The sequence below is a fragment of the Astatotilapia calliptera genome, chromosome 15 (genome assembly GCF_900246225.1).
Source record: "Astatotilapia calliptera chromosome 15, fAstCal1.2, whole genome shotgun sequence".
Taxonomy (NCBI): domain Eukaryota; kingdom Metazoa; phylum Chordata; class Actinopteri; order Cichliformes; family Cichlidae; genus Astatotilapia; species Astatotilapia calliptera.
This window is the reverse complement of record NC_039316.1, coordinates 8,162,676-8,174,425: the sequence shown is the minus strand read 5'-3', so window position 1 is coordinate 8,174,425 and position 11,750 is coordinate 8,162,676. Positions and strand designations below refer to the sequence as shown.

The window sequence follows — 11,750 nt, the reverse complement described above, 5'->3', positions numbered from 1 at the left end:
TAATCACACACTATGTATTAAAACACAATATTAACCATAATTGTTTTAGTCGTACCTTTTTGGATTGCAGTTTAAGAATTCTCAATTATTTTGGTAGGTCAGAAGCAGCTTTTTTGGAAGTCAGTCATAATTTACATTGTGTTAAACATTCTTTAAGAATTGTGAATATTAAAATAAAATTATGTTGAAATATAGTCCCGATCAAAAGTTTAAGACCACCTGAAAATTGCAAAAAATCCTATTTTGCATGGTTGGATGGATAATAACACTGCTTCACTGCAGCAACATCAGGTAATCTCCATATACGGATTCCTGGCTTTAAGTTTTTGATCTACTGCAGAATATTTTTAAGGGTGTTATCTACTATAAAAAACCATGCCAGCAAAATCTCCAAGTTTTTCTGTTTTATCCTGTTACTTTGACACAAAGGCATCTGCTGTGATGCTTACACATCTGATAAAGTGGCAGCTTAATTTTTTTATACACAGCCTACAAACTCAGTGCAAACTAACTGCAGAGAAATAGTCAAATAATTTTGAATTAAATATTCTTAATTTACAAGGCTTAGAGGGTTCTTTCGACAGGACATATCCTAGATAAATGGACAAAATTATAATATTTCTGACTGACTCAAAATGGAACAAAATCGAATCGGGACCTTGTGAATCAGCTGTAGAAATCAGTGACGATAGTAGTGCCTGCCCGACTGCCTTCATTTCCACAATGTTTATTAGGAGGGCAGAGTTCTCAGAAAAGCATTGAGTAACCTCTCTGCACGTCATAGAAGATCTTCGGAAAGTGTTCAGGAAACGCAACAGAGAGACCGTCCTCAGGCAACATGGAGGACACAGCGACCAACTGGTCAAACTCAGATGTAAATGATGTTGAAACGTGTATTTTCTGTTTAATAGCGAACAAAAAAGACGAAAACACAAAGATAATAAAAGAGGTGAGATGCTTTTTTTTTTTTTATCCCATGTAGAGCGATACAGGTGTTATAGGAGGAAACTGTACCCGGAAGTTGCGGATCCGAGGTTTTGATATACTATTAAACACACACATAGTTAGTTGGAGATTTTAGCACTTGACGGCAGATGAAGTTTAAAGCGTATGGCAAATCAGCTATTTAATAGAAGAAACAGACTACAGCAGGGAAACCGCGGGGGCGGCATTTCACGACGAGAGCTGTTTTGCAACTCTGAGCCAAAACAAATAAAACTGTATGAAACAGGGCATTTAGAGCAGTCTGAGCTCTTTTGGCTGTTTGTAATGTGAGCACCCACCAGCCCAGACAGGTAAAAACCTGTCATGTGACAGAAAATAAAGAAAAGCACAACAGGTCCACTCTAAAGTGTGTAAATCTAAAAATGCACTTTGTTTAAATCCAGATGCTTTAACACCTGCAAATCACCAAAACGTTAAAGGGTCCCTGCGCAGGCACAGGTCCATGCATGACTTCTTATTTGGTTGAGGACTGGTTACATCTTAAGTAATGATAATACATTTATTATTTATATGCACCTTTCAAGACACTCGCGGACCCCTTACAATGCCGAGGCAAAGAGAGTAGCCAAGCATCAAAAGATTTTAAGGCTGGTTTTAAGTGGTGGGTTTCTCTCCATCTATGTGCAGCTAAATTAATAGTTCAAAGTCTCCGCACACCTGAATGAGTGACAGGTGGAAAAGTTCCATGACAATTTAAATCTAATTCCCACACGCTGCCTCGCTTACTGCAAATACATTTAAGCCTCAGTGTTTCAGTCAGTCTGACATTCATCAGGTATGTGTAATAATGTATCTACTCAGAAAAAGTGAGTAAAATAATAACAATAATAATAATGCTGTATATTTTAAAACCGAGTCCCACTGCCACCTTTTCATGTACTGTGCAGAGTGGGAGTTTGTGTCCGGGGTTTCCTGGTTCTTTTATGTGCACAGCTGGAGTAGCGCTACCGCCTCCAATAGGAAGAGTGCCTCGACACGGTACTTTCTGATCCACCAGGGAAATATACTGTACTGAGTCTTGATAGTGCTGCATTCACAGCTTGAATGACTCTTTCATTTTTCTGCCCCGACTACAGACTAAAGACCTGGTGTGTTTCAGCGACATTTTCCCAGGTGCGCCTCACCACTACCTGGTTGTTCCCAGAGAGCACATACCCAGCTGCTTCTCACTGCACAAAGGACACATTGATCTAGGTCAGTTAGTCCTCTGTCAACTTACCATACTATCTCCTAACACTGTGGCTATCCTGTCGTCACTACTGCTGCAAGTTTTCCTTTAAATACTTTAAACTAGACTATTACTGCTGGTACTATAGACTTCTGATACTCTTATTTTTCCAACTATTTGAGATTATCAAAACTATATCACATAACCCATAAGAAATCATGTCTCCAATAGTTGAAAGGATGGCTAAACTGGGGAAAGATGTGCTCCACGCCCAAGGGATTACTGACATGGCGGATATAAGGTTGGTGGAGACGGTTCTTGGAAGTACCGGAAAAAATATTCATACTAGTAAAAAGGCAAAGTCTGCAAACTCAAGTTCTCTCGTGGGCATTCAGGAATCATTTACAGTGGACACCCATTTTTCATCCATCCATCCTTGCATTCATCCATGCATACATCCACCCACTCACAGGGCTAAAGCACAGAGACGGACGATCATTCACGTTCACGCTCATATGAGGTTAATCAGCGATCCAAAATTGGCCGTAGTTTTGAATACGAGTGTGAAGTAAAATCCTGCAGTTTCTGCTGGGTGCATTGTAGCTGCCCGAAGCCAAAACTCAGTAAAAATCTTACTTTTAACATTAAATTAAAAAAGCTACAGTGTATCTTAAAAAATGATATTAAAGGGAGGGTGGATGAATCTTTTGCTTTAAGTAACTGCATAAGTAATCTTCGTGCTAATGTAATCTATATAATTATAGTTTAACATGGAGTGAGGGGTCTAGTTGCTCTGTTGTTTGTAAGCGTTTCATCCCTGCTCTGGGCGGCTGAATTTCAGTGCTGATGTGTTTTTCTCCACAGGCTGGGGTTCCACCAGCCGCCCTTCATTTCAGTAGGTCACCTCCACCTCCACGTGCTCGCCCCAGCCAGCCAGATCTCAAAGTACATGTTGTATAAGTTCACTCCAGAAACCAACTATTTTGTTACTGTGAGTACTGCAGGCGACTTCTTTCCTCATTCTGTTTTTTTTTTCTTTGATTTTCTTTATTAGTTTTCTTACACTACAATAACTAAACCACTGCAGCGGTTTCCATGCAGTCACTGTTTTTATCAGGCTACTTCTGTTACTTCACATTTGAACTGATAAACTCATAATTTCCCCTTTGCAGGAAGAAGTTTTACGCAAGCGTCTTAAAAGTATCTCCCCACCACTCCGGTGTCATTATTTAGAGAACTGCAAGTTATTTCAGTGCATCAATTGTGCTCAGACTGGACTTTAGATCAGAGCAGGGAAACAAAACCAAAAAATCTCAGAAGAATCGCTGAGGCAGAATGAAGACTGGAGACACTTTTGAAATGCCTTTGTAATTGTTTAGAGCGATATTTACCACTTTAATATTCATTAGCAGTGACTGACCTCTGCACGGGCCAGTGCAATATAGAAAATTAACGGTCAGATTTTATCTATAGTGTTTTGTGCTCGTGCACTGTAACAGTATCGTTTTTGAATGAATGCACGTGGGAAATGAATTGTACTTTTATCATAAGAAGAGACAAGACTGATTCCACTAAGTATTTTTTAAAATAAAATTATTTATTTAAATAACATTATTGAGAGTTTTCTATTACTGACAGTCACTGTAAAGAAGAAAAATGTGTGGAGATACTGTTGCCTCTGTATTGGATGTGTGTCTGCTTGTTTGTAATGATATTAAAAAATAAACAGTTTTTTAAATAAAATAAAAAATCATTCATGGAGAACCCTTTAATAAACTAATAATTAAGGTAATTAAGTTTTAAGGCCAGTGTTGTGACTTTCTAATGTTAATTATTTTAGCACAGTGTCATAATCCTGGTAATCCTCACTGGCAGATATGTGTGTATAGATAAATATAGATTCATCAAGTTGCTGGATACATCACAGATCTTGGTTAATATTGACACGATAGCGTCACACAGTTGATGCAGATGTGTAGGCTGTACACCCATCTTGCGAACGTCCCCCCATCCCAAAACCTCCCAGTGAATGAACGGGACACGACTCAAATGCAGATATTACACAAAAATAAAACCTACAAACTGTATCAGTGAGCCAGAGTTGGAGGGCATAGACCAATGATCATACACCTCTGAGAGTGAAATATGACTTTAATCCAACATATTTTAACTTAGAGTAGTAATTGAAACTACTGTTTCAATTATGGAGCTATACAAAATGAGTCCTCTGGGCCTTTCTCTCCACTTCACAACAGTATTTTTCACCAAGCCCTATAACCCTGCACACAGACATGCACATTAGGTTCATTCATTATATCCAGTAAACCTGATATATGACAATCATGCCTGAATATTACTACAGTAACCTGCTCATGCTTACCTGAGCTCCTTTAGTTTCTTTTCCTTTATCTCATTCAGGCGCATCTGTCGCTGCTGGGCTTCCTCCAGCAGTTTGTCAGCCTCCCCGAACCCCTCTCTATGCTCAGCTTTGGCAAGCTTCTTGCGCTCATTCACCTGCTGCCTGACGGCCTCAGCGTGGCGCAGCACTTTCTGACGTTGCCTCTCCTGCTGCTCCTTTTCTTTGGCCTCTGCTTCCTTCTGAGCCCTGTGTGGAGGAAAAATAGCAATTTCATGCAAAAACGTGCAGAAAATGCACACTGAGGTGGGAAAAACAAACAAAAGCCCCCCAACTTTCTTACTTCAGCATCCGATCAAACTCTTCCTTCTTTATGGTGGCCTGCACTGTCTGGTAGTGCTGTTTGCTGTGAACTTGCTCCAGCCGAGCAGCCCCCAGCATCGCCTCCTGCTGTGCTTTCCTCACGGCCTGCTCTCTGTTTTTCTCCCTCCATTTCTTTTGTAACTCTTCTTGATGCCGATGGGCACAGAGTTCATCCTTTTTAAAATCCGCAGAAACACCAGCACAAGTGGCCGAGAACAGTTAAAAGTCATATTAATCCACCTGTAATAAGGTTAACGCTTCAAAAACAATTTCTGACCTGCTCTGCCTTATAGTTTCGATCTTTTTCTTGCTGGGCCCTCAGCTTAGCAATCTCCATCTCCTTCTCTTTCCTTATCCGCTTTTGCTCTGCTTCACGTTCCGCGTCCCTCGCCTGCAAAAACAATAAAATATCAGCAGAGAACAAACATCTGTAGCCGATCTACAGAGTTCAGTTGCTTTTCCAGCTGACCTGTTTCTTTTTAATGTATTCCATGGCTTTAATGTCCGCCAGCTTCTCCTCCTTCATCCTCTGCTCCTTGACTCGGAGGGTCTCAGCATTGATGCGCATGATCTCCTCCTGCATACGCTGCTGCTCCATCCTATTCTTCTCTTTAGCCTGGAACAAAGCAGCCGGTCAGAGATGAAACTGACTCCCGTACACTGCACTGTGTTCACGTTAGTGAGTTTAAGTCTGCACATGGGCCGTGTGTGCACCTTGAGGTCATCCTTTTCCATCTTCTTCTGGTTCTCCTTTATTTGCTGTTTCTCTTGCTCTCTCATCTTTCTCTCATTTTCCTTTTCCTCTAGATGTTTCTGAATTTGTTCTAAAAGTTGCGCTCTTCCTCTGAAATGTAACACACACAAACAGAGTGACAGATCTCCTAATGGCCTCCTTTTTGGATCAGATAAAGTGCATAATTTAACGTCTTCCCATCCTTGGAGTTATTTTAAGAATATATAAAGCATTTGGTGAAGAAAAAAAAGGTGCTCTCTTTACTCGTTCCTGTGCTGTTTCCTCAGCTCGTCGATCTTCCTTTCAGTCTCCAGACCCTTTTGGCGCTTTGCCTCCATCACCGCATCCAGGCGCCTCTCCTCCTCTTCCATCTCTGCCTGGATCTGCTTCTTCTCCTCCAGCTGAGCATTGATTGTGGCTTGACATTGAGCATTCAGAATAAGCTGAGGGAGTGACAAAAACAGAAGCATTTATATGTGTGTGAATTGACACCGCCTTTGTTTTCTTCATCCACATACTCCCAGCCAATTCCTACCGTGTTCAGCCTTTTGATTTCCTCTTCTTGCTCCATCCTTAAAGCGTTAGACTGCTCCAGCAAGCTCTGTGAACGTTTCCGGGCCTCTTGCTCGAGCTCAGTCAGGGCCTTGTTGTTCTTACGGGACAGATCTGCTGCCTGGATCTGCTGCTTCCTTTCCTCTGCGGATTTCTGGGGAGCCATCATATAGATATCATATTGCAAAATCACAGGAACGAGCCTCTTGTGTTAATGTCCAAGAAAACATCATCAGAGCCATGAATCCTACCGTTTCCTCTTCCTCCTTTCTCTGATAAGCCTGGTGAAAAGCCTCTCTCTCCTCCTTGAGGTTAGCCTGGGATGCTAAAATGATGCGTTTATACTTAGCTGACGGGAGAAAGACTGACTTTCCCAAAGGACTGTTAAGTGGGATTCTGGCATAACGACAGGAGGAATTATGTTGTGGTGAGGATGTCCATTTTGGGTTAAAACATCATTATCATCATGACATTTGTTTTTAAAAAAATCTAATTGTCTCTCTAAATCACTTGAAACGATACCAGGTCATACATTAATGGAAAACTGTTAGGTGCACCATTGTTTTTTTTAAATTCATATTAAATGTAATCAAATTGCTTCCATTTCCATGTTTTAAAAATGTGCATTATGCTTTTTAAACCAGCGGAGAAACTCAACAGGTTTGGGACTACCTGAGATTGCGGATGAGGTCTTTAGAGATGATTTGAATGGTGTCTTTGTCTTTTTTGATCTTTGACGGAGCTTCCTCACAAGGATCGTCTTCACAAAGCTGTGATGATATCTTAGCAGTTGTTAGTTGATAAAAACCCGCAAAATAGCACCATAATTAGTGAACTCAACACACAAGTATTTTCAGTTTTCTTTTTGGGTTTTCTTTTTTCTTACTTGTGATATCCACTCACTGGCCACTTCATTAGGTTCATTTGCTCATTAATCCAAATATCTTATCAGCCAATCACTTGGCAGCAACTCAGACACTAGGTACACTGTCTCCTTAATACTGTCTGGACATCAATTAAATGCCACAGCCCACCTGAGTAGTTCTGCTGACCATCTCCAACCCCTTATTGACAACAGTGTAACCATCTTCTAATCGCTGCTTCCAACAGGATAACACACCATGTCACAAAACTCACATCATCTCAGGCTGGTTTCTTGAATATGACAGTGAGTTCACTCTACTCCAATGCCTCCACAGTCACGAAATCTCACCTTTGAGATTCTTATGGTGGATGTACAGTCAATAGATCAGCAGTAACTATGTAATGCTATTATGCCAATATGGAGCAAAAATCTGAGTAATGTTTCCAGCGCCTTGTTGAAAATTTAAGGTAATTCAGAGGGCAAAAAGCGGTGCTAATAAACTGCACCTAATAAATTGGCCGGTGAGTGTAGTTAAGATGTGACATTTCACTCTGTGAGAGTAACACTCACCGGGTCTGGGCTCCCAAAGAGGATGTCGTCATCATCCACCTGAGAGCTTGGGCTCAGTGGGCGGTAGCAGCTGCTAAAAGAGCTAGCTCTGGAACTGGACGGATGTCTCTGCTGGCATTGAAAACAACAGTGGATGAATATACAGGGACTTTTTCTAGCGTTAAATACAGACTTTATAGAATAGTATCTTTTGCATTTAAAAAACAGGATCTAGCATCTAAGGCAATATGAAAAGTGGCTTGTCAGTGCTCGCTGTAACATATAGACTTACCATGATCTGCCGTTAACAAAGTCCAGGCAACGGAAAATAAATGTTTCTAAGATTATCCAGTTTTAAGACTAATATAGCTGCAATACTCAGTGTTATTCTCCCATCTATAGACATGCGCTTAGCTTCTTTAAAAACTTTAAAAACGTAGCGACACGGATTTTAATTGGCGAGTAATCTGTTGCTATGGTGACAGAAGGGCAAACGTTAGACATCCTCTACTCCTTTAAAGTCAAGCGTATCATATTTGATACATGAATTTTTGTGAGTTTTTGAGACTTCTACATCATCAGCGTGGCTTTTTTTTACCCTCAAAAAAATGATAGAAATTGCATGACACATTATTAATGACTAAAGTGCAAAAGTATGGCCTATGTAGCAAATGTGATACAAATTAAAACTCATATATGCAGATTAAAATTTGATATATTTTTATAGATTTTGTCTAAAAGTTCAACCAACTTTCCATTATCAAAAAATTAATCTCTGACTTGGGGTTCAGACTGAACCTGTTCAGCTCTCGTAAATAAAATAAATAAAATAAAATAAAATATATATTTATTTATTTATTTTTTTCCTAAGACAAATAATTTGACGGTGCACTCTGGGCTCGACTAGCTCTGTCTTCGGGCGATTGTCCTGCCTTTGTCTCTGGGCACACCCAGGAATTATATTACAGCATTTACTGCGCTCTATATAAAAGACGCTTTAAAACTCACGAATGGGGACGCTGGAGGCTTCTGGGATTGATGACTGTAAATTCTGTGAAATAGTAAACAACAAAACTGACACAGAGATCCTGCTGAGCGTGAGTAAAACAACAACAACATTCATTCATGTTTAAGGAGAAAAAAAAGTTAGCCACTGGAAATTCCTGTCTCTCTCTCTGTGTGTGTGTGTGTGTGTGTGTGTGTGTGTGTGTGTGTGTGTGTGTGTGTGTGTGTGTGTGTGTGTGTGTGTGTGTGTGTGTGTGTGTGTGTACAGGACGATGAGCTGGTTTGCTTTCGTGACATGAAGCCTGGAGCCACCCATCACTACCTGGTTATTCCCAGGATGCATATCAGCAACTGTAAAACCCTTAAGATGGACAACATACCTCTAGGTGAGGAAACATGAACTTAATCAGTCTGTTTGTTTGCTTGTTTGTTTGTTTGTTTTTCCTGGTAGCAACTTCTGCTGACAAGACTTGGTCAATGGGAAAATATGAGTCGGTAGTTATGATTGATTACACAAAAGCACCCCACCCTTTAAAGCAACATGTTTCCAAGCAACTGATTATTTATATAGCACCAAATCACAATAGTTGCTTCAAGCGGCTTCATATTGTAAGGTCATACATAGCATGTAGATGACCCCCTATGAGCAAGCACTTGGCGACAGTGGAAAGGAAAAACTCCCTTTCAACAGAAGGAACATTGCACAGGGAGGAGCAGCCATCTGGTTAATCAGTACAAACTATTTTAATAATAGTTTATAGTAAATTCAGGTTAATGAGTAAATTGTTTTGTTGAGTCACCAGTATGACCTCAGTGAGCTTAGCTTTGTAGTTTGTGTCTGTAAAGACAGATTTAAAAGCGCCACCATGACCATGAAATGATTAATTGTGTCTTCAGAAATCAGCTGCACACCCATGATACAAATTTCCTGTTCCGCTACGCGCCAAATGAGCTCTACTGGACTGAGATCTGGTGACTGTTCACAAACCATTTTTTTAGGCTTGTGCTTTCAGAGATGCTCTTCTGCATACCTCGGTTACAAAGCGTGTTGATTTGAGTTCCTTCCTATCAGCTCGAAGCAGTCTGGCCATTCTCCTCTGACCTCTGTCATCAACAAGCCATTTTCACCCAGAGAACTGCTACTCGCTGGATATTTTCACATTTTCAGACCTCTGTAAACTCTAATGATGGTTTTATGGGAAAAAAAAAATCCCAGTAGCTCAGTTTTTGAAATGCCTACAACAGCCCGTTTGATAGCAGCAACCATGCCACATTCAATGTCACGTCAGTCACCTTTCTCCCTCATTCTAACGTTCTGTTTGAACCATGTCTACATACACTGAGGTGCTGCTATGTGATTGGCTGATTCGATATTTGTGTTAATGTTCAGGTGTGCTTAATAAAGTGGCTAGGGAGTATATGTACATATGTGTAAAACTGTCTTGCATAATCTTGACTTTCTGATCGCACATCGCCGATAAGTTTTATTTGTTGACAGTGGAGCGGATGGAACAAATGGGAAGAAGTATACTGGAGAAGAACAAAGTCTGCAGCCTCGATGACGTCAGGTAAAACAATCCCTGTGATGAGCTGCGACTCTTTATCACTTAGAATTTTATTATGCTTTCAAATTAAACAGGTTTTTTTTCATGTTGTAATATCTTTTTGTTAATTTTATTTTGTAGGCTGGGGTTTCATCTCCCTCCATTCTCGTCAGTTCCCCACCTCCACCTCCACGCTCTAGCTCCAGCCAGTAAGATGAACTTGAAGTCTCAGCTTCGCTACGGGCAGCAGTCTTACTGGTTTATTACAGTAAGTCAGGGCTGGATTGAGCCAAGGAAAATAATTCAATTGGGACTGTTTATTTTTAATATCACTAGACAGACATATGGCATGGTAACATTTGTTTCTCATTTGTTATCACGGTCTATGCTTTAAAGGAATTCAATAAAAATCAGATCAGAGATTATTGCAGATTATCACTGACGCCATTCTCTGATGTCAAAATGAGAAACAAGCCACATCTTCTCTCCCATGTTAGGTCTTTTATGTGTGTTGTGTACACCTTTAAGTGCTACCTTCTTTTAAAGTGAAGAGCTTTTAAAATGAGTGAATGTACTACATGTGAATACTCTTAACCCTCAGTTTTGCTCTGTTGCAGGTAGACAAAGTGCTTTCACAGCTGAAGACTCATGGCAAAGTGAAATGAACAGATGCAGGTGTAGCAACCTTGTTTGCTGCTTACAGGTTATTTAATTAGCGTCCACCGCACTGAGTGCACTTTGCATGACTTCTCCAGCCTGTTTGGCATTCTGGTGCTAATACGTTTGAATATTTTCCTCCATGCCGCATGCTGACTTGGTTGTGGAGAAGAGTTCTTTGTATTAATTTTTTTTACTTCTGTTTTCTTTTTTTATAAATGGTATAGAATTCATGAATATTAATAAAAAAAATCTTGAAAGGCTTCAAATAATGGAGATGATTTCTGTTTTAAAGGTTGCTCTTCCAAATCTCTCCTATTACAAACATAGGTACAACACATGCAGCCCTTCAGTATCCTATACTGTAACTGCTCAACTTTCCATTAGTGCTTTCACGATCATGTTAATTAGCAGAATATGAAGGGTTTGTTGGTTAGTTCCTCTTCAAATCTGTAAACTTGACCACTCAGTAACACATCTGTGTCTTTCACTGAAAAGAATTCAGTGAACTAACTCTTTAGTCACAGTAGAAAGCCAGTTATTGATTGGCATGCTGGGATCTTTTTTGGAAGAGCCCAGCATGCCAATATAAATGCTTTCATGAGTGTTGGATTTTAGCAATGCTAACTGCATGACTCCAGCAATGTGGTTGGACAAGCCAGAAACACTGTACCTAGGAGGCATCTAGGAGACGTTCTAGCAGGTTGCCTGATTCACCTCAAGTGACTCCTTTTGATGTGGAGAGGACATTATCCCCAGAGAGTAATCCTCATGACTATTTATCTGTTTCATTTGTGGTGCACATCACAAAGTTTTTGTCACAGATCAAAATGCAGGGTTAAATAAACCTGCATCAGGCTGTATGCCAAGTCCAAAAAACAGGAAGCACAGGGAAAGATGTGTAGATTTTATGACAAAGACTCAGGGAAAGGACAGGACTATTTATGCACATA

General features: G+C 40.2%; 3 protein-coding genes across 6 annotated transcripts; 2 read left to right on the top strand and 1 right to left on the bottom strand.

Moving 5' to 3' along the window:
• The first annotated feature begins 752 nt into the window (after positions 1–752).
• On the top strand, positions 753–3,820 carry LOC113006566 (histidine triad nucleotide-binding protein 3-like). 2 transcript variants are annotated; one of them, XM_026142617.1, is made up of 5 exons: positions 756–949; positions 2,082–2,199; positions 2,405–2,474; positions 3,038–3,164; positions 3,346–3,820. In XM_026142617.1, exons 1-5 carry the CDS (start codon positions 839–841, stop codon positions 3,454–3,456), a joined length of 537 nt encoding a protein of 178 aa, XP_025998402.1. In that variant the 5' UTR covers positions 756–838; the 3' UTR covers positions 3,457–3,820. The 2 variants fall into 2 exon arrangements, with proteins under 2 accessions (XP_025998400.1, XP_025998402.1); XM_026142615.1 differs by lacking the exons at positions 3,038–3,164; positions 3,346–3,820 and having other exon boundaries at positions 753–949; positions 2,405–3,031.
• Positions 3,821–4,304: 484 nt separating this feature from the next.
• Positions 4,305–8,079, bottom strand: LOC113006565 (cilia- and flagella-associated protein 45-like). Of its 3 annotated transcripts, none has more exons than XM_026142613.1 (12): positions 7,884–8,079; positions 7,613–7,720; positions 6,850–6,959; positions 6,429–6,573; positions 6,161–6,331; positions 5,890–6,068; positions 5,607–5,736; positions 5,362–5,508; positions 5,170–5,283; positions 4,873–5,066; positions 4,554–4,778; positions 4,305–4,452 (listed from the first exon to the last, which is right to left on the bottom strand). In XM_026142613.1, the coding sequence occupies exons 1-12, from the start codon at positions 7,884–7,886 to the stop codon at positions 4,383–4,385; spliced, it is 1,596 nt and encodes a 531-aa protein (XP_025998398.1). In that variant the 5' UTR covers positions 7,887–8,079; the 3' UTR covers positions 4,305–4,382. The 3 variants fall into 3 exon arrangements, with proteins under 3 accessions (XP_025998398.1, XP_025998397.1, XP_025998399.1); XM_026142612.1 differs by having other exon boundaries at positions 7,613–7,723; positions 7,884–8,078; XM_026142614.1 differs by having other exon boundaries at positions 6,850–6,947; positions 7,613–7,723; positions 7,884–8,078.
• A 90-nt stretch (positions 8,080–8,169) lies between these two features.
• Positions 8,170–10,983, top strand: LOC113006567 (histidine triad nucleotide-binding protein 3-like). Its single transcript, XM_026142618.1, has 5 exons — positions 8,170–8,688; positions 8,865–8,982; positions 10,095–10,164; positions 10,282–10,408; positions 10,758–10,983. Exons 1-5 carry the CDS (start codon positions 8,602–8,604, stop codon positions 10,803–10,805), a joined length of 450 nt encoding a protein of 149 aa, XP_025998403.1. The 5' UTR covers positions 8,170–8,601; the 3' UTR covers positions 10,806–10,983.
• Positions 10,984–11,750: the final 767 nt, after the last annotated feature.